Source organism: Rhinopithecus bieti, unplaced genomic scaffold (assembly GCF_001698545.2).
Source record: "Rhinopithecus bieti isolate Rb0 unplaced genomic scaffold, ASM169854v2 scaffold_7212, whole genome shotgun sequence".
NCBI classification, from domain to species: domain Eukaryota; kingdom Metazoa; phylum Chordata; class Mammalia; order Primates; family Cercopithecidae; genus Rhinopithecus; species Rhinopithecus bieti.
In genome coordinates this window covers 1,309,528-1,332,572 of record NW_016806198.1, presented here as the reverse complement: position 1 = coordinate 1,332,572, position 23,045 = coordinate 1,309,528, and the positions used below count along the sequence as shown (strand labels likewise).

Sequence of the window (23,045 nt, the reverse complement as noted above, 5' to 3'; positions counted from 1 at the left end):
GAATGGCCAAGAGACCTCACTTGAGTATGAAAGCTGGGACAAACACTTGTCCTCCGAAAGGAGTATTAATTTTTAAAATTTTAAAAAATGATTTGATATCTAAAATTAATTATTAAAATATACCATTCAAAATCAAATTTTATTTTTTATTACCCCTCAGAATGTAGATGTTTGAATTTAGAAGCAGCAATATTATAATTTAGATAATTGGGGATTTGTGAGAAAATATTAAAAATTAACCCACACACTACTATGCAGCAATTATTTTAAACACAATCTGGTAAAATATAATTAATTTGGATAGCGCTAACATGGATTCAGTCAACATAAGCATAAAATGCATGTTGTATGAATCTTAGAAAATTTAACTTAAAATCATGTTTCATTTTTAACATATTTTACAGTAGACACCAATACTCCAAGGTACGTATGGAAAACAATTCTGAAGAAATTATTTTCAGTGACCTTTGAAATCATCTTTACTGAAGGCAAAAAGGCAGTGCCCACAGTGCCACTCTATGACTCTGCAACTAGTGAACATTGTTTACCTCCAACCGCTATCAAAAATCTGTGTGCAGCTTTTAGCTCTCCAAACTTCCTTATTAGATAGCGCTAATTAAACTTGAAGAAAACGATTCCCTCTTCCTCAAGTTCATGGTGGCCATTCTTTGTTAAACGTTATGGCTAAATAAGTCAAATTATTTGATTAATTTATTTTGAGGTGTGATTTTTCTATTAATACTACCTAACATATGATTGACAGGGGACTTAGCCTGAAGTTACTAATATCAGATAAAATGAGAAGCTTGTCAGCAAAACAGGGGAAATAGTATCTCATTTCTGAAAAGTTTACCAGTCCCATTTCACACCTAAAAATCACAAGATGAAAACCATGAGAATATTTTGACGATCCGTGCTTAGATTTTAAAAAATCACAATGATGACTATCAGGAATGGAAGGAAAATTAGCTCTTATTATCACAATTACTAAACACACATTCTCTCCTGATATGTTTATAAATTCAGTGCAACTCAATTTAATTTGAAAAAACCTAGTATGACATGATAATAAACAAGGTACTTACACTCCTATATTTCACAATGTATTCCAAAATAGGGGCCCCTCCATCGTCCTGTTTGGTGATGCTGAGTTTAAAGCTCTTTCCACTGCTTGGCTGTCCATGTATGGATGGAGGACTTGGTTCACCTAGATATGCAATACAACATTTCTTCATTTGCACACATTTCAGATACCTAGAGAAACTATATTTTAATAAAAAGAACAGTAATGTAATCAAAATATATGGTGTTATCCTGGATTTATCATTTGTATTGCCCTTTTGTGATATAATTTCTGATCCTCATTTTCCCCATCCAAGAAGCAGCAACATTATAAATCTAGAAGTGTCATGCCAAAACTGTGGCCTCAGGACCAAATATATTATTTTCACTGATATGCAAATACTCTGAGAAAAGTACAACATTGCACAAATGTAAAACTTTATTTCTCTTATTATTAATAGTATTAAATCATTTTTATTTTCTTAATATAAATTTAGTTTATAAATGTTTTGTAAGCATTTATGAATAACAACACATTAACACATCAATCTGTATGGAATATATACCTACCAGTAAAGATACTGACTTGCAATTAGTTAACCTGCTTTAATAAGCATTTTCCTTCCTGGGTGCAAATTTGAATAAAATTTGCAGTATCCAGTTTTACAGACCTGTGTTTCAATATTTCATTTTCTTCTAGGTTCATTCATATACTTGCCTTTGATATTATTCCTCAACATAGAGATAGCCATATAACAATGATGCTTACATTGTTTTGAATAGAACAGGGATCTACCAAAGTGCAATAATTTTCTATGTGAAGGGCCAAGAAAAACAAAGACCACGGACCGAAAAGGATTTCATGTCTCTAAACCAGAATGGCCTGTTATTTCTTCTCAGCAGGATATTGTCATTTCTTTTTTCTTTTCTTATTTTCTTTATTCTTTTTCTGAGGCAGGGTCTCACTCTGTCGCCACGGCTGGAGTTTCATAGTGTGATCATGGCTCATTTCAGCCTTGATCTCCCCAGACTCGGGTGATCTTCTCACCTCTCACCTCAGCCTCCCAAGTAGCTGGGACTATAAGTGTATACCACCACACCCAACTGATTTTTTTTTAAATTATTTTTTGTAGAGACAGGGTTTTACTGTGTTGCCCAGGCTGGTCTTGAGCTTCTTGGTTCAAGTGATCTGCCTGCCTCAGCCTTCCAAAATGCTAGGATTACAGGTGCAAGCCACCCTATCGGGCAGGTTATCTTAACCACTAGCATTGGGCATGGAGAAAAGAAACTTACCAGACAGATTTTATGATTACCAACAGAGAGATACTCTGTAAGATAATATATTGTGGCCATTTTGACTGTCTTTATATGCGTGTGTGCATATATACATACATATACACACATATACATACACACACACACACACACATTTATATATGTCAGGCAGTGTTATGCATAGATTTTTATAACAGTGGTTCGGTCGTATTTACTATGTTTTCTCACATTTAAAGTAATTTATTTAACATAAAGGAAATGTTAAGTCTTTTAAAATTTAATCTTCACTTTATGTAAACTCAATTAACTTACAATTCCTCAAAACATGATAGTTACCAGAACAAGTCTTCTCCTGAAGTCACTGTTGTAATGAATTAACATAATGATTCATTTTTTGACACTTAAAGCCCATATAATGTGTGGAACAAGGTCAATAGTCAGGCCTCCACAAAAGAACAAAATATTGAACATGTTACATAGACTTTTTTTTCTTTCTCCCAGAATATAGTCAGAAGACTACAATCCAATTAATCACTTTTGCAAGGAGAACAATTTCCCGGGAACAATTTTTGCTCTGTGTATTCTAGTGCACTCTTTTTTTTTTGCCTCGCTCTAAAGCAAAGTTATTTTTATATTAATAAATCTGAGATGTCACTGTCTTCAAAAACCACTTCACCAAAGACACAATTCATGTCACAAAAGTGTTGAAACATCTCCCTACATTTTAAAATCTATTACATTTGCAAGTAAAGAAAATGACAAAAGAAAATAAAAATAGAGATGATACTTCACGGACTGGTAACGTCTTGGAGATTTCTATTTTACTGTAGTCTCCTTGTCCTTTCCATTTACAGCTGCAACCAACCCTGATTTCATAAGTTGTATTCATGGTTCCAGGTTGCTCAAAACAACCATTGCTAGATAGAAGCAAGAAAAAAAAATATATCATATACTAGTATATTATATAATTTGACCAAATTTTAATAAGAAAGATGAACAAACTATTACACATTCTGAGTGAATAATTTCACTGAAATCTTTCCATGAAATACCTAAAAATAGATAAGTCATATAAGAAGAAAATGATTTGTGAATAGTTCTCTCTTTTCACCTCTATTTTAGCTTTCTAACCTATGCACTTTCAAAGAAAATTACCCATTTCATTTGTGATACATTCACAAAGTAGAAAGTTAAATCTTTTAATATTCAAAACCAAGAATGATGCTAATGATGTTAAAATACATACATTCTGTATGTGTCTCAGGTAGAAGTACTCTACAGATTATTTCTATAGTATTTAATAGAATCATGGCATTTAATATGTAGATTGGCTTCCAATGTGAGGTGATTTACTTATGTCAAACAAGTGTGACAAAGTTGAAACTACAGCAAAAATAGTTTATTCTACAATTTCAAATCAAATCAAATTGTTTTAATTCTAGCTTGAAGCATACTCATAACTTGTATTTTCACTCTGAGTTTCTTCTCATTTACAACTCTACCAGACCTGGATTCAATAAGACACTAAGGAAGAAGAATATGAAAAGGCATAGGGAAATAAAGGTTACTGGAAATATCTGGGTCATGTCAACCCTTGTTATTTGACCCTTGATAATTTTGGATGCAATTACTGATTTCAAAATATTACATCTTCATAAATTCACCTGATGGAGCTACTAGAATTTTATTGTTGCCACTTTCTTTAACTGCTTTTGCTAAAGAAAGCGGAAACTTAGCGAGGGGATATAGCAATGTCTCGATGAAAATCAAAAGGAAGCTATGTTTGGTTTCCACAGTGACTCCAAGCCACATAATCAATTAATATTAGGAGATATAAAAGATTAAATCATAGCTAATTAGGATCATCTTTGCAAAACTATAGTTTTACATAAACCATGACCAGAAACGATATACATGCAATAACATTGTAATATAATTTATTAATGTTATTTCCAATAATTATATTAGAATTTACTAGATAAAATATTCTTTGTATTTTATGAGGATACTTAATGAATTTGTTGTGATAATTCCTTTTGTTTTATTGTTTTCCTCAATGTTTATAATCACAGTATTTATTTAGCATTTTGTTTGTTTTCTATAGAGATGGGGTCTCACTGTGTTACTCAGGCTGGTGTTGAACTCCTGGGCTCAAGCAAACTGCCCACCTCAGCCTCTCAAAGTCTGGGATTTCAGGAGTGGGCTACTATGTCTGGCCTAGCATTTTGTATTGCAATCATTTAATCTATATTGAATTACTTATCACATTCTAGAAAAGAAAATAATACACTGTTGAATGCACTGTGTCCAAAATTAAAAGTAAAACAATAATAAAAATTACTTAATACCAGATAAATATTAATGGCTACAACACACATATCAATCAGACATTACTTAATCCTGTACAGATGCTCTAAAATCAACAAAAAAATAAATTTCCAATTGGCAAAGTTTAGTTTTGTATTTCTCAATTTCTCAACCTGATAAGAAACTGAACTTGCTTTTTGGAGTGTACCGCCTTGTTGAAGCCTCAGATTATAATACATCACTTCAGATTTAAGGGAGGCCATTTGGGAATAGATCGATCGGCATAGAAATCCAACCAATTAGAAGCGGCAAGGATAAATGGGGAAGCCAAGGCTTAAATGCAATGATTTCTCACAGGGTAATGACCTGCAAGCTTTTCAGGAAACCCAAACTCACTTGATAATTGGTAGTTAATGAGTATATAATTTAAGCCCCAGAAAAGTGTATAGTTACACTGAAGAGAAGCTGAGTGCGTAGATAGAGCTGTTTATATAGATTATGGAATGAGAAGAGGAAATTTAACAAAGGTTGCTAAAATGCTAATAAACTGGAATTTTACTGTCTTTAAGATGAAAAGCCTCTGCTGAAAGTCAGCATAACATGAATTTGTTTTGATATTTCCTTTTGTTCTATTCTTTTCCTCAATGTTTACAATCAAGGCATTTATTTAGCATTTTACTTGTTTTTAATAGAGATGGGGTCTCACTATGTTGCTCAGGCTGGTGTTGAACTCCTTTAACAAGAGTTTAAAAATCACAATATTTTATTAATTTAATCAGATAATAAATGTTTTTAAAAACAAAAGCAAAGGTGAACTAGGCTCGTATGTCCCCGTGCTATCCAGTCAAGCTTTCATTAGGGTAAAGAGCGCAAAAGAACACAGACTGTGCCGTAACATCACATTGACTGTCCAAAGGCCTAACATGTTTTGGAATAAGTCTCAAAGAATAAATGCCCTTTTATAAAACAGCCAACTTTGATATATGATACGCCTTTCCATATTTCTGTGATATCCTGGTGCAGCTGCAACACCATTTTAAGAGCATTCGGTAGTTTGTGACTTGGCTGCGTTGGTGATGGCATCCGGTAATGCTTATATTCAATCGTATTCTTAACACAAGGCAAAAGGAGAAGCAAAAGAATGTAAACATACACTCTCAATTGCAAATAAAATACTACATAAATCATAAGCGTAGAGATCATTATTCTAGATATGATTTCTTCATCTTTGTGGGTTAAAAATTGGTAACAACAGAGCTACCAAAGTACCAGGGCAAATTTCATGTGAGAAAAGTTGAGGTTAAACAATAAAGACCATTCTCACCCCACATACCCCAGCAACAAAAAATCAAGTGCAGATCACACTTGAATTATCTGAGTATTTCAGGCAAAAGCTCTTTCTGGCTTGCATTGTCAGCAATCCCCTTCCTTTAACATTTCACAGGTGCTATGAGGAGCTCTGTGTGCCCCGCTACCTCTGCCAAGGTAAGTATTTCCTTAGTTACATTGTATCAACTCAGAATGGAATTTCCCTGTTTCCTCACATGTTTCTGTTCTCAGAGTCAAGGCTTACCCATGTACTGACCGAGTTTCACATCACTTGGCAGAGGAAAGGAGCAAAGAGGTCACACTGATGGCTAAACTGTTATTACAGTCCTGGGCTAAAACATGCAAACTGAAAGTGGCCAAAGAGAGGTTTTATAGATAACCTTTAAAATTATAGGAAAGACGCATAAAATAAACCTATTGATGCAAGTTTTACAAAGTTTATATACATGAAGTCAGTTTGTTTTTGAATTCTGAATGCAGATTTTGATACAATAACCCTTATTACAGGCTTATTAACACTGTGTGAACATGAAGATTATTGTGTGAAATAGAAAAACTCCACACATTGAGACTACATTAAAGTGAGAGGGAAAAGATTTGGAGGAGGCAAAGCCTGGATCTGTAATTTGACTTGCCTTTCTTAAATGAGAAGATATATACATCAAATCATCTGTAATTTACCGGCATTTTACCAAACATAGGGTTTCTGAACACCCAAGGTAGGGACTAAAAGCAAACTACCACTTGGAAAATGAAAGGCTGTGTACTCAATAATAGACTTGTACCTCAAATTATGAAGTTAATGTAAGACTTTCTTTCCCTAAATCTGCATACACAAATAGAACAACAGAACCTTAAACTGTAGTGTGGGATGGGCTCTTGCCTTGTAATTTATTGGAAATTCAAACTCCAGAATTAGGAGAAAGCAGATCTAGATTACAAACAAGTAAAAGCTTTTAAGGACAAATGTATAAATTAAGGTACTTTAAAGCTGTATTTACAGCATGATTTACAAATCTTAACACAGTTCTTCCGAAAATTATAAACAATCATGAATTTTTCTTTGGCATGGCAACAGAAATGAGTTCTCTATAGAATCTGGTTTCCTGCACTAATTTAATATTTCTACATCATTTATATGTAATTGAATTTGAAAAATAACACGTTATCACCTGTCTATAAAGGCAAAAAAGACAAAAAAGTCAAGATACATTTAAAAAAGTTTAACTAAAAGATGGCAGAAAAAATATAAATCCTTTTCCATTTTTTATCAGTTTCGAAGTGATCACAGTAGAGAGAAAAATTTGAATTTGAAAGTTCATTCTCTTTTTATTAGAGAACCAGGCTTTATTAAAGGGAATTTAAAATAATTTTTAGTTCCTATCCTATATTATCAATTCCTTCCCATTGGTTGTCAAGAGAAGCAGAGGCTATAGAATATTTACAACCCTTGCATCAATGACATCAACTAAATACATATTCGGTAACTAATAAAACTCAGGAAAATTCTAACACTAAATTTATTCACGTTCTTTTTCCATTCTCAAACCCTGGCTCTCTCCACGGGGTTTTTATCCTATTCAGTGTAAGCAAATACAGTCTCCCCAGATGTAGAAGTGCTTTGTCACCTAACCCCAATGGAACTGTTCATATTGTCAAGTATTGTGCAACAATTCAGAGAGCTATGAGAAATTACAAAGCTTAGCAAGGGTAGAACTGATCATTCAAAATAACAGTTGGTGTTAATCTCCTCAGATAGGTCTGAAAACACAGGGAAGTCCCTCAAGTTTCTCAATTAAGACAGCTTTTGCTCCGTAGACAATTAAAAGAAGCCAAATCAGGGCTATTTTTGAGAGAATTATCTGACTTACTTCTGCAGGAGTTAGCAACTGGCAAAATAAAAGTAAATTTTTACTGTTTCTATACACATGCAGAATATTTTAATACTTTGACACCAGCTACACATATAAAAATGACTTCAGAGATAATTCCATTATTAATGAATGGAATTCTTTAAGTTTCCTAAAGAAGCTTAGGTAGGTAATCATCTCAGTTCAATTATATTTTCATTTACTTCTGAAATTTACATTTGCATTTTTGCGCAAATTATGTTGTGTTTGAAGTTATCATTACTTGCATAATATCAATAATATAATCTTAGTTTTTTTAACAGTACTTTAAATATTTTATGAATAATACTATAACCTGTATGCATATATATTTTGGTATAAATAACTTTTATGGATAGATTATTGGTAAAAAAAATTTATATGGGTATATATTTTGATGAACAGTGGAAAGAAAAATTAATCTAATAATGATGCATCATTTGTCTAGGACTTTTATCAAAACAATATGTTGATGGCATTATTTTAAGATCACAGTTCAGCACATCCAAATTTTTATTATATATTTATTGTACTGCCTATGTTATTTTCCATCGTGAGTATAAGTTATACATAAAAATAAACAATTTAACAATTGGAGTTTAACTGCTGTGAGATTTTATACAGGAAGTACATATTACCCTTAAAATCAGATGGCTTCCTATTTAAATTGAAAACTCTTCCCTTATATAAAAACATTAATTTAAAACATTATAGTTTCATTTAACAAAGATATAATAGTTTCATAAACAATTTATAGCTATTTTCAGTTCCAAGATATAATACTTCTAGTATATGATAAAAATTATTTATTTATAGAAAAATTCAAAATTGATGTTTTTTCAAGGTCCATGAGTAATGAAATATCATAAATGTGCTAATTACCAAACATTTGTCCTTGTCTTAAATTCATAGGTTTTATAAAATATTCATAAAATATCTTGATGATGGCAGATAACCAGAAAATTGTTTTCACTCACAACATTACTAACTTCCCAAAATGTTCACATTGCCGAATTCTTTTCTGCCACAAACTTCTTAATTTTTTTTTTTTTAGCAGGCGAACTGCGATGAGTTAAGGTTTTATAATTAAATGCTCCTCTCTCTTTGGTGCTGACAGAAACTCTAACCTCCATTTTAGCTATTTAACCTCCTAAAAACATCTCTATATAATTTTCCTCAGTTATTGATCATGCCCTCATTGTTGTATTTGGCTATTATGAGAATCTTTTTATTATAAGTATCTTGTGAGGACACATATCACATACCATAAATACTATCCTCAGCCCTCATCTAACCTACACGTTTTAAATGTAAAATAATAATTCAGTAGTTAGTTCCTGAATTTACATTTTAAAAAATTATACCAAGTGAACCACTTTTAAAGAAGTTGTCCCAATGAGGGCACTTGTTAAATCTATAGTAGTTACCTTTTATTACAAATGTACTCTACTCTTGTTGCTGAACATGGAAAACAAAGTTTACTTGTCCAAGTAAACTTTGTTTTAGGGAAAAATCTATTATTCAAGTCCTATCTGATCCTGTTTCATTTAATACCAGAACTAACAGAGTTTGATTGCATTCTCCATTTCCTAGACCAGCAAAGGGAGGCTCAGAAAGATAAACTAGCCACTAAACATTAGAGTTTGGATTTGAACATGATTCTATCTTAAGCTAAAGCTTTGCATAACCCATAGCTTTATACTGGCCTATTAATATAAAACTAGAGTACAGAGAGCACTTTGTAGTAAATAAAAATCCTCATAAACATGAATTATAAGGAAAATATATTATCTCCCAATAAAACATTAAATACAAAGAAAATAAAATGATAAATAAGAAAATGATAATACTGTATATGCTTTTCTCCCAGCTTTATTGAGAGATAATTTAACGATAAAAATTGTATATATTTAAAGGGTTTAACTTGATGTTTTGATACACGCATACATTCTGAAATAATCACCACAAATTCAAGCTAATTAAACATATCTATCAATTCTCATATTTACCAGTTTTTTATATGTTTGTATGTGTACACTTAATATGTAGCCTCTTAGTACATTTCAATAAGTATTGTTAACTATAGTTACATTTCTTGTTAACTTAGCACATATCCATATGTATCATTAATATGGCATGGTTAATTATAGTCACAATGCGGTACATTATATCTCTAGAATGCATTCATCTTGCATAACTGAAATTTTGTATCCCTTGACCAACATTTCTTCATTTCCCTCATCTCTCACTTCTGGCAAACACCATTTTACTCATTGCTTCTATGAGTACGATTTTTTAAATTCCACATATAAGTGAGATCATGCAGTAATTCTTATTTAAAGGCTGAATAATATGTCTATATACATATGTGTATATATAATGTATATAAATGTATATACATGTATAAATAATATATAACAATGTACTATATTCTAATATATTAACAATATTATATATATTCTATATATAAACAATATTCTATATACATATGTACACACATCAGAATATTATATGTGTAATAATATATTACAATATATATTTTATATACACACACACACACACACACCATATTTTCTTTAACCATTCATTCACAGATAGACATTAAGGTTGTTTCCATATCTTGGCTCTTGTGACTAATGCTACAAAGAACATAGACGTACACATTTCACTTGAGAATATATACTCAGAAATGGGATTGCTGAATTACGAAATTTCATACCATTTTCCATAACAGTGTACAAGTGTTCCCTTTTCTCTACGTGCTTGCCAACACTTAACTTTTCTCTCTTTGTAAAAAAGCCATGCCAACAGGTGTGAGTTGATATCTCAATGTGGTTTCATTTCATTTCTCTGATGATTAGTGATATTGAGCACCCCTTCATATACCTATTGGCCATGTGTAAGTCTCCTTTTGGGAAAGAGCTATTCTGATCATTTGCTTATCTTTTAATTGGGTTATTTGGTTTCTTGCTAGTGAGTTGTATGAATTTTTCATACATTTGTGGAGATTCACCCCTTATATGGCTGACAAATACGATCTCCAATTTTATAGGTTTCCTTTCACTCTGTTGGTTGTTGCCTTTTATGTGCGGAAGCTTTTCATCTTGATGTAATCCCACGCGTTTATTTTTGCTTTTGTTGCCTATGCTTTGGGTGTCATATGCAAAATAATCATTGTGCAGACCAACAGCAAGAAACTTTTTCCCTATATTTCTGTCTTAGTTCATTCTGGCTACTAAAACAGAATACCATACACTAGGAGGCTTATAAACAACATAATTTTATTTGTCGCAGTTCTGGAGGTTGGGAAGTCCAAGGTCAAGGAGCTGGCAGGTTCAGTGCCTGGTGAGGGCCTGCTTCCTGTTTTATACGTATCTCACTTGGTCCTCACATTGCAGAAGGGGCAAAGCAGCTCTCTGGGGTCTACCTAATAAAGGCACCAATTCCAAGGCTAAGAAGACTCCACTCCCATTGCTTTGAGTAGCCCTGTCCCCAAGCATGCCCAGTGCCTGAGTCCCACTCCTGCAGCAGTTCTCTGCCTAGGCCCAGTGGCTCTCCAGCACTAGGGACTTGAGCCTGCAGCTCTGCTAAGAGGCCCTTCCCCCTGAAATCCACGTGGAGGCAGCCACGCTCCCAGGGCCTGGGCACATTGTGCCCTGGTGGAGATAGTTCCACAGGAACATGACCAAAATTTGCTGCCTATGATCTCTGAAGGGGCACCCACCACGTCCTACACAAGACCAGGCCCCAATGGGGCCACACCTGGGACAATGAGAGGCAGTGCTGGCGTAACAGGAGCAGAGTCCACAAAGTCAGATGGCACTAGAAGATCCTGCAGGCACCTTCAAACCTTCCTTTGAAACTTCCTGTCCCCTAGGCACTTGAACACTGATCCTGTGATGGGAGTGGCAGTTCTGATTATCTTTGTATCTGCTTCATGGACATTCCTCCGTTGTCTGGAAACATAACTCCTAGCTTCGACTGAGATGGCTGATCCATGCTAATCAATCTCTATATCAAATGTCCTCCTGGCCAAATCCTTAATGTTCTTTCCAAGTTTTTCTCATTTGTTACAGAATGGATAGGGTAAAAATTTTCCAAACCTTTAAGTTCTGCATCCCTTTTGATTTATAATTCTATCTTTAAATCATTTATTTCTCTAGTCCTTTAACATAAGCAGTCAGGAAAAGTCAGACTGCTTCTTCAACACGTTGTTTAGAAATTTCCAGGCAAATATCTGATTCCATCACACAAGAGTTCTAGCTTAAAAAAACACTAAGATACTAACATAGTGCAGCTGAGTTCTTTGCCACTTTTTTTTTTTTTTCCCTTGAGAAGGAGTCTTCCTCTGTCCCCCAGGCTGGAGTGCAGTGGCATGATCTCGGTTGCCTGCAACCTCTGTCTCCTGGGTTCAAGCAATTATCCTGCCTCAGCCTCCTGAGTAGCTGGGATTACAGGTGCAGACCAACAGCAAGCTGCCACCATGCCCAGCTAATTTTTGTATTTTTAGTAGAAACGAGGTTTCACCATATTGGGCAGGCTGGTCTCGAACTCCTGACCTCATGATCCACCCGCCTCGGCCTCTCAAAGTGCTGGGATTACAACCGTGTGCCACCACGTCAGGCCTCTTTGCCATTTTTTTAACAATGATGCCCTTTCCTGTATTGTCAAACAGACGTCATAATTTTTGTCTGAGACTTCATTAGAATGTTCTTCACTGTTTATATTTGTATCAACAGAATTCTGTTCAGGATTACTTAAGTATTCACAAAGAATATTGAGACTTTCTATGTAGTTCTCTTTTTTCCTTTGTGGGCCCTCATAAGAATTTCCCTTAATAGTCTGTTTGAGGCAATACCAACGGTTTCTAGCATGTACTGCAAAACTCTTACAGCTTCTACCCATTATCCAATTCTAAACACTCTTCTACATTTTCAGGTATTTCTTAGATCAGCACCTCTACTTTCTGGTGCCCATTTTTGGCTTATTACATTTAGATAATTATAAGAGAATATCTTAGACTAAGTGGCTTATAAACAACAGAAATTTCTCACAGTTCCAGAGCCTGAGAAGTCCATGTTTAGGTGAAAGCAGATTTGATATCTGATGAGGGCCTGGTTTTTGGCTTATAGACATCTTCTCATTCCACTCTCACGTAGGTGGAGAAGTGAGGCCACTCCCTGGAATCTATCTTTTAGAAGGGCGTCAATCCTACTCATGAGCATTTTGCCCTTAGGATTTAATACCTCTCAAAGCCCTGCCTCCAATACCACTACATTGAGGACCAGGTTTCAACATATAAATTTTGAGGGTACACAAACAGTCATTCTACAGAAATTTTCTTCTAGTAGATTTATGGGCTCAGGTTTTACCTTTAAGTCTTTAATCTATTTTGAGTTGATTTTCGCATATGATGTAAGATCTTTTTAAAATTTAATTTAAACTATTAGAGGATACAGTGTGTTTCTCAGAATATTTTACTTAATTATGTGTTTCTGAGTTCTCATTAGACTAACAACTGTAAATCCATGCTGATTATCCTCATGAATTGCTAGCACTATAAAATGGATACAATTCAGCATTTTCCTTATAGTTCACAGAAGCACATTATAATCCCACTAAAAATACAGAGAAGAGAGATTCAGAATAAAGTCAATCAGATTCTCTGGTTAATTAGAGATTTGATTCTTAGGCCTCTTGTAGGAAAGATGCATGTCCCAGTCACTTGTTACTATTGTACGCTCTGGCCAGCATATTCTGTCTATGAAATCAATCCATTTATTTCATATATTCCATTCAACATTTCCAGTCAAATTTGCTAATACTGAAGAATGAACTGTTCTTGCTATATCATTTATATTCTCTACTATGGAACATACATACCAAATCACACAGAAAGCCCAGAGGCCTTGTTAGAATGTGAACAAGATTTGAGATCAACGCACGAATTGCAACATTAGCCAGGTTTTTTTTTTTCTTCTTAACATTTTTTCTATTATTTTCAAAGAAGTTTTAATATAATATTTGGAAGACACTCATAATAATATTTAAAATTTGTCTTTGCTAAGTCATTCTTCTCTATAGTTAACCCAGATATCTCCATTAACTCTAATAAATCGCTTGTTAGTTTTCAATGAAATTTCAGCCATAAAAACCTACTAATCTTTGAAGATATTTGGAAATATTTATGTTTCTTTCTGTCCTTTGTTGTTGCTTAATAAAATTTTCATTTCCAAATTATTTATTCAAATATCTTAAATGAATTAATATGAGTGGTTTGCCAAGATTTTCACATCACTAAATATTTGTGACAAGAATTGTATTCCGAAAGAATAATTCAAATATTTTAGGAAAATATTGCATTATATTTTTCTAATGCTATTTTGAAAGATTACATGTTATTCTGATATATAGCATTTTAAAACATGTTTTCTGGGGAAGTTAAATTATGCGGACAGTAATTCTATGAATAAACATTTCTATGAATAATTTATTTTCTTATGAGCATGTCATAGAACCTGAAGATGCTTATTTGAATGACTCTATTGGATCTCCTCCTAAATTAAAAGAAAAGAAATCAATCGAACCTTGAATTTTAGAGCTCAAAAAATGAATATTTCTAAATTAAAGTTTCAGTGAATACAAATAATTGTAGGTATAAATGTAAAATAATGAAATCATATTATTCCAATAACTTTTGATTTGGGATATCCTTGCTGTATTGAATCATCAAACAGAACAAATGAAACAATTTTTCTTTTGCCAATAGGTTCCCTTTTAAAAGGACTCTGAATGGAAGAATATGTTAGAATTTGGGGAAGAAACCATGTGATCTTATTTGGCATATAAATTTATAATGGTAGATGTAAAAACACGTATAATCTTCCCTTGTGAAATTCATTTGTATTTGGTAAAGCTTAATAAAATGCAAAGAAGAATAAATTAGTAGTCCTAATTGCTATCCTTAGGCAAATTTGTGATAATTTCCCTTTGTATCTAGAGAAGGAAAACATATATTAAGGCTATGAAAATGCAAATAATGGTACTAACCACCTGCTTAATGAGAAAGACAAGTGCAACCTGTTTCTGTTATATATTTCTTCTTCTATGTATTAAAAAATTTGAATACTTCATATCTGCTACAAAACCACAGAGCAGGTGTTTTCTCCTTAAAGCCCTGGTTTTTTAAAAGCCTGCCAGCATTTAGATCCTTGAGAAAGCTAACACTTATATTTAGCCAGACCTATTTGTATACCAAACATTCTGAAGCTATCTTGAATATGTTTTTTAACCTAGGATCACAAAGTTTAGTATTAATGAGATTAACTAATGCTGAAACCGACAAATGTAGGAAAGTTATTTAAAATAGTTTTAAAGTCTAATACACATTATTTTGAACACAGTCATATATGAGTTGCATGACATGGGTTCATATTTATGAGCTGTACCCATACATAAGTTAGGGATGTTAACACCTTAAAATTATATATCAAGCTCACCACAAACAGTAATAAAAAACAAATGGAGAAAATAGCTGCTGGAATGTGGGATTCAAATATATTGACTGAGTTTTTCTAATTAGATCAGTTGGCAGAATAAAACAAAATTCCAGTGGGTATACACAAACATACACATTCCATACATGCAATTTAATACGAATTAGAGAAGAATTTTTTTGTTATTATATTCTCACTTCCTTGAACAGTGCCTTGGCATACTGTAGGCTTTAGTTGTTTAATGCATGAAAAAATTAACATCACTCTATAGTTCTGTAATTAGTATAGGAAAAGTATGATTTCTCTGTATATGTCTATATATATTTAGAAAAGGGGAGGTGGTCAAATTTCTACAAAGTTAGATCAATGAATTTCCACAATATGTAACTAGAAATCCTAGGCATGGTAAGTCATAACTTACCTTCATCATACTGTTTAAAAATTCAAAAAGAACATTCATAGGATGCTGAATTATTGTCATTGTAGACCTCTGTGTTTTAAGAATAAAAACACCATCACGAGAGGAAGAAACAAACAAAAACAAACAGACCCCAACTATAAACATCACCTTATATTCTAAGGACTAATTCAAGAATAATACAGGGGAAAATCAAATTTTAATATTTTGAGATCTAGTAAAGATAAGAATTTCAAAAATAGCACAAAATCATTTGTTTAATACAGAAGAAGAAGGAAAATGTATATAGAGTGATACAGTGCACTAAGGATTCTTCATCTTTACTAAACATATGGCAGAAGGTAACTTACTTTTATAACCCCAGAATTGTGCTTCACGTGGTAAAGGAGAATTTGAGAAAGGTTCTTCCCTACTCAAAATGACCTCTTTTAAGAATGTCAGTACTTGAAAATGACCTCTCCTATACTCCTTTCTAGAATTACTTATGAGACTTTCAATAACATTCCATAACATTAAGAATAAAATGCAAAGTCTTCTCCATAGTCAGTAAGGCCCCATGGGACACAGGCTTGGCTATTTGTCTATTCTTACTTCATTGAATTCCTCTCTCTGATCATGACATTCCAGCCAGGATGCCCTTCATACTGACCTCTGCCAAGGCTAGGTTTCCCTAGGTATTTATGTGATCACGCCCTCACTTCATTCGGGGCTCTGCTTAAACATCACCTCCTCACAGACTCCTGCTGACTCCTCTTTACAAAATTAGTCTCCACTCCCACCACCATTTACACAGCATCTTGCTCTGCTTTATTTTTCTTCATACTTTATATCATTAACTGTTTTAAAATTAGAAATTTGGATATATTAAACATTATATATTAATGAATATAAATTGATATTTTTATCTATCAATGCATCTATAAATATATCTTCCCCCCCAAATGTAAATTCCATGAAGACAAACAATGTATTACTTTCTTCAGTATGGAATCTCTAGCAATTCAAAATTCTAAAATCTCCCTAAGCATAGTAGGTGCTTTTCAATTTTTATTAAATTAAATGAATAAGCATATATCATTTCAATTAAGATGACCAAGTAGGAAGTCATTTGTGTTAGACTATGTATGTTTATGTGTATATATATTATATATGTGTGTGTACATACATATATATGTGTGTGTGTGCTCAGTTCATGTCTATAAATCAGCGGAGATAAATAACTTCCTGAAAATGACATAACATAAGTGATAAATTCACTAATAAACTACATCCTAAAATGAAAGAAAAGGAGCATTCTTTAAAGCTATTCAGAATCTGAGCATCACAAAACAGAGTAGGCAGGACAAATATTTGTAGAATTAAGTGAGAATCATTTGTCAAGAAAGAGAGTTGAAGATAAAGAATGTAGTATGAGTGGCCCAACCAATAGATGGGGAGAAAAGACAACACTATCATGGGCCTTGAAACTTAAACCTATATTTTCTGCTTTGTGTTTCTGTGTCACAATAAACTGTGGAGATGAAGACGTCTGGTGAGGTTTCCAAGTTGAAACAGCTTCATGAAGCACATTATTTTCTCTGTGATGTGAAATCTACCTTATTTTCCATTTACATGCCCAGGTTACCAGAATGGCACAGGCTTGTCCTGTCACCAAGGGGGACTCCCTTTTGTCTTTAATGTTAGATAACCCAGTAGAGGTAGCACATGTTACACAGTGGTTAAATGATGCTTTTAATTTAAAGGGTGGGAGAAAGAAGTAGTAACAATTAAGATTGTGCTTTAGAGGAAGAGAAACTACTATTTCAGTTTTTCTAAAATGTCTACTTATGTCTGCACTTAGAATAAAAGAAAATGTTGCAATACAATTTTTTTAAAATCTTGGTAAGTGGAACGAAGGTTTACTCATGTTCATTAAGAATTAGTATTGAAGAACAGCTAACTACGTAACATTACTTCCCAGAAAAGCTTGTGGATTCTCTTTCTGCAAATTCCAAAGAAAGAATAAAACAATCAATGTGCTTAGATGGTTTAATTTGATTTGACCTGGACACGGTGATAATTTATAGATGTTTGAAAATAGTAACTATTTAATTTTATTTGAGTGTAAGCCAAGTTAGTAATTATATAATCCACTCATTCATCTCAAATGATATGGAAGACCCAAACAGCCACATGAACCGTAAACAGACCCTCCAATGTGCAGTCAAGACAGAGAGGCTTGACTGATGTCATCTGCCTAACAAGTGAGCAGCTGGCAAAATCCCTATATGAGCAATAGTTACTACAGGGTACCAAAGGAAGAGAAAACTATTTCCACTAAAAATGCATCTCACGAATTCTCATATAAATGCTTGGAATATATTGGACCTTGCAGGATATAAATATGTATATATATACACATACATATATCCCTACTTCTTTCTCCCACTCTTTAAATTAAAAGCAGCATTTAACCACCATGTAACATGTGCAACTTCTACTGGGTTATCTAACATTAAAGACAAAAGGGAATCCCCTTTGGTGACAGGATATATATATATATCATATATATATATCTCATATATATATATATCCTGTATATATATATACTGTATATATATCTACTGTATATATATCTACTGTAGATTATATATTAAAATAGTATATATACACACACATACAAACATATAATAATATATATACAAACATATAATAATATATATACAAAGTACTATCAATCATTTATTCAGATTATTTGAATTGTAATTTATATTATTTGATTAGATAAATTGAAAAGATTTTCTGGTGTATCTTTGTGTACCCAAATGACTGATCTTTCAAATACTCTGGAATGTGTGCATCCTTAAATAACACTGTTATGTTCAATGGAGGCTTTGCGAAAAGGCAAATCAGGCAGTGTATTAGTTTAAAAAATCAAAAGAGTACATTAGTTTAAAAGATTAAAAGAAAGATGAACAGCTGCCGATACACAGAAAAAGAAAGAATACAAGATGGTAACAATAAAAAAAAGTAATATTATCTCCATAATCTACACGTAAAGTAAAAGCAATGAGAACCAGGATAGATAGTACCAGCCTCTGAAATCATATCTGATCATGCCAGTCTGCAGTGTGCATCACTCCCTATAGGATGTACTATTGAAAGAGAAGATTCGAATCTTCCTGATATAAGCATCTTAAGTCATTGAGTGGATAATGGAATGGCTCTGTAGTCTCCCTTAACCTTTGAGGACATTTATATACTATAATAAAGAAAATATTTAATGTTTATAGTAAGTAATTTTACTAATCAAAAAGTCAAATGATGTTTAATACAATAGTATATGCTGGCATAATTTCAAAAATTTTATAGTTATCATATTTAAATGTCTTCTAAAATGTGCTACCAATAAAATTCACTGTCAAAATATGCATGATAGCCCACAAGAATTCTTCACTGGGATTAGGGACTTAAAAGCTACATTCTAGCAAAGATCATATTTACACTGAATTTTAAATTTGCCAGAAGAGTGTATGTTTGAGCAGTCAGATGAGCTCTAATATATTTTTTTAAGTTTCTGGGAACTATGAATAGTTTCATTCTCCTCCTGTGGATTAAACTCCTATAAAACACTCATGAAATATTCGTATTTGTTTTCTCACTACTCACAAACATTTTTCTTACATAAATTAATATCATTTATTTGTACTATTTGCTTGATTCATAAAATTATGCATGCACAGAAAAGCTCATTTATTTTATCGAAAATTTAAAAGTATTTGCATAGAAGTTCTTCTTAACATACAGCAGAGACCAGGCAGAGTACAGAATTATGTATGAATTTGTGTCTTCATCTTAAGATATGTGAGTAGGTTTCTAGCAGACAAGTAATTTTACCTAAAATTGTTATTTTGCTTAATGTTTTTCTTAGTTTAGTGCTGTATACGTTGATCTACATGGTTTAAATTCATTAAGAATGTAATTACATACAACATCCTAATTTAGCTATGGTTCTCTTTATGGGTAAAATGAACACAGTCCAAGATATTCTTGTTTGAATTTTAACATACAGAAACCTTTCCACAACATGCAAATCAGAACAAATTTTCTTTCACTGAAAATATGGAATTAGTGTGGATTACTTTTCTTCTTTTTTGCAATTCATAAGTTTATTGCAATTTTCTTTAACATAGTCAGATGAATTTTATAGTCAATTTCTCCTTTACCATATGAAATATAGTAATTTAGAAATGATAGTCATTTTTTCTTTGGGCATTTATGTTGGAAATAGTGTAATCATAGAAAATATTCTAGCAGAAAATTTTTTTAAAGCACTGTAACTCATAAAGATTCTAAAATCTGTAGTAGTTTAAAGCTAAGACCAAATATTTATTTATTTATTTATTTATTTATTTATTTATTTATTTATTTGACTTCAATTTCCAGGGTACATGTGCAGGTTTATTACATAGGTATAGGTATATATGTGCCATGGTGGTTTGCTGCACCTATAGACCTGTCCTCTAAGTTCCCTCTTTTCGTCCCCCCACCCTCAACAGGTCCTGGTGTGTGTCCCCTCCCTGTGTCCACGTGTTCTCATTGTTCAGCTCCCACTGATGAGTAAGAAATGTGGTGTTTGGTTTTCTGTTCTTGTGTTAGTTTGCTGAGAATGATGCCTTCCAGCTTCAACCATGTCCCCACAAAGGACATAATCTCATTCATTTTTGTGGCTGCATAGTCTTCCGTGGTGTTTATATACCGCGTTTTTTTAATCCAGTCTATCATTGATGGGCATTTGGGTTTGTTCTATGACTTTGCTATCATAAATAGTGCTGCAATAAACATATGTGTGCATGTGTCTTTATAGCAGAATAATTTATATTCCTTTGGGTATATGTGCAGTAATGGAATTGCTGGGTCAAATTATATTTCTGGTTCCAGATCTTTCAGGAATCTCCATACTGTCTTCCATGATGGTTGAACTAATTTACATTCCCATCAACAGTGTACCAGCATTCCTATTTCTCCACAGCCTCGCTAGCATCTATTGTTTCTTGACTTTTTAAATAATCAACAGTCTGACGGGTGTGAGATGGTATCTCATTATGGTTTTGATTTGCATTTCTCTAATGATCAGTGATGTTAAGCTTTTTATCATATGTTTGTTGTCCATGTAAATGTCTTCCTTTGGGAAGTGTCTGTTCATATTCTTTGCCCACTTTTTGATGGGTTTTTTTTTCTTGTAAAGTTGTTTAAGTTCTTTGTAAATTATGGATATTAGACTTTTGTCAGATGGGTAAATTGCAAATGTTTTCTCCCACTCTGTAGGTTGCCTGTTCACTCTGATGATAGTTTCTTTTGCTGTGCAGAAACTCTAGTTTAGTTAGATCCCATTTGTCAAATCTGGCTTTTGTTGCAATTGCTTTTGGCTTTTCATCATGAAGTTTTTGCCCATGCCTATGTCTTGAATTGCATTGCCTAGGTTTTCTTCTAGAGTTCTCATGGTTTTGGGTTTTAAATTTAAGTCTTTACTCCATCTTGAGGTAATTTTTGTATAAGGTGTAAGGATGGGGTCCAGTTTCAGTTTTCTGCATATTGCTCGCCAGTTTTCCCAGTACCATTTATTGAAAAGAATATCTTTTCCCCGTTGCTTGTTTTTGTCAGGTTTGTAGAAGATCAAATGGTTGTAGACATGTGGTGTTATTTCTGAGGTCTCCATTCTGTTCATTGGTCTATATGTCTGTATTTGTACCAATATCATGCTCTTTTTGTTACCGTAGCTTTGTAGTATATTTTGAAGTCAGGTAGTTTTATGCCTCCAGCTTTGTTCTTTTTGCTTAGGATTGTCTTGGCTATACTGGGTCTTCTTTGATTCCTTAGGAAATTTAAAGTAATTTTTTCTAATCTGTAAAAAATGTCAATAGTAGTCAATAGCATTGAAACTATAAATTACTTTGGGCAGTATGGCCATTTTCATAATATTGATTCTTCCTATCCATGAGAAAGGAATGTTTTTCCATTTGTTTGTTTCCTCTCTTGTTTCCTTGAGCAGTTGTTTGTAGTTCTCCTTGAAGAGGTCCTTCACATTCCCTTGTTAGCTATATTCCTAGGCATTTTATTCTTTTTGTAACAATTGTGAATGGGAATTCATTCATGATTTGGCTCTCTGCTTGTCTACTGTTGGTGTAAAGGAATATTTGTGATTTTTTCCACATTAATTTTTTATCCTCAGAGTTTGCTGAAGTTTCTTATCAGGTTAAGGGCTTTTGAGGTTAAGATGATAGGGTTTTCCAAATATCGAATCATATCATCTGCAAACAGAGACAATTTGACTTCCTCTCTTCCTATTTGAATACTCTTTATTTCTTTCTCTTGCCTGATTGCCCTAGCCAGAAATTCCAATACTACGTGGAATAGGAGTGATGAGAGAAGAAATATGGGAGCATGTAAAAAGACTGGGCTTATGACTGATTGGAGTACCTGAAGGAAATGGGGAGAATGGAAACAAGCTGGAAAACATACTTCAGGATATTATCCAGGAGAACTTTCCAACCCAGCAAGACAGGCCAACATGCAAATTTAGGAAAATACAGAGAACACCACTAAGATACTCCACTAGAAGATCACCCCAAGACACATAATCATCAGATGCTCCAAGATTGAAATAAAATTAAAAAAATGTTAAGGACAGACAGACAGAAAGGTCAGGTCACCTACAAAAGGAAGCCCATCAGACTAACAGCAGACCTCTCAGCAGAAACCCTGCAAGCCAGAAGAGATTGGGGGCCAGTATTCAACATTCCTAAAGAAAACAATTTTCAATGCAGAATTTCATACCCAGCCAAACTAAGCATCATAAATGAAGGAGAAATAAAGTCATTTTCAGATAAGCAAATGTTGAGGGATTTTGTCACCACCAGGCCTGCCCTGCAATAACTCCTGAAGGAAGCACTAAATATGGAAAGGAAAAACTGGTACCAGCCACCGCAAAAAACACCAAAATATAAAGACCAATGACACTATGAAGAAACTGCATCAACTCGTTTGCAAAATAACAAGATGGCATCACGATAACAGGATTAAATTCACACATAACAATACTAACCTTAAATGTAAATTGGCTAAATGCCCCAGTTAAAAGACACAGACTGGAAAAGTGGATAAAGAGTCAAGACCCATCAGTGTGCTGTATTCTGGAGACCCATCTCATGTGCAAAGACACACATAGGCTCAAAATAAAGGGATGGAGGAAAATTTACCAAGCAAAGGGAAAGCAAGAAAAAAAAAAAA

General features: G+C 33.3%; 1 protein-coding gene across 1 annotated transcript in view; it reads right to left on the bottom strand.

Moving 5' to 3' along the window:
• LOC108531589 (neural cell adhesion molecule 2) overlaps positions 1-23,045 on the bottom strand; it is a 599,158-nt gene that overhangs the window by 89,012 nt on the left and 487,101 nt on the right. Inside the window, 3 exon segments of the mRNA XM_017875104.1 lie at positions 1,086-1,207; positions 3,130-3,223; positions 3,226-3,254. Coding sequence (XP_017730593.1) covers positions 1,086-1,207; positions 3,130-3,223; positions 3,226-3,254 — 245 coding nt within the window.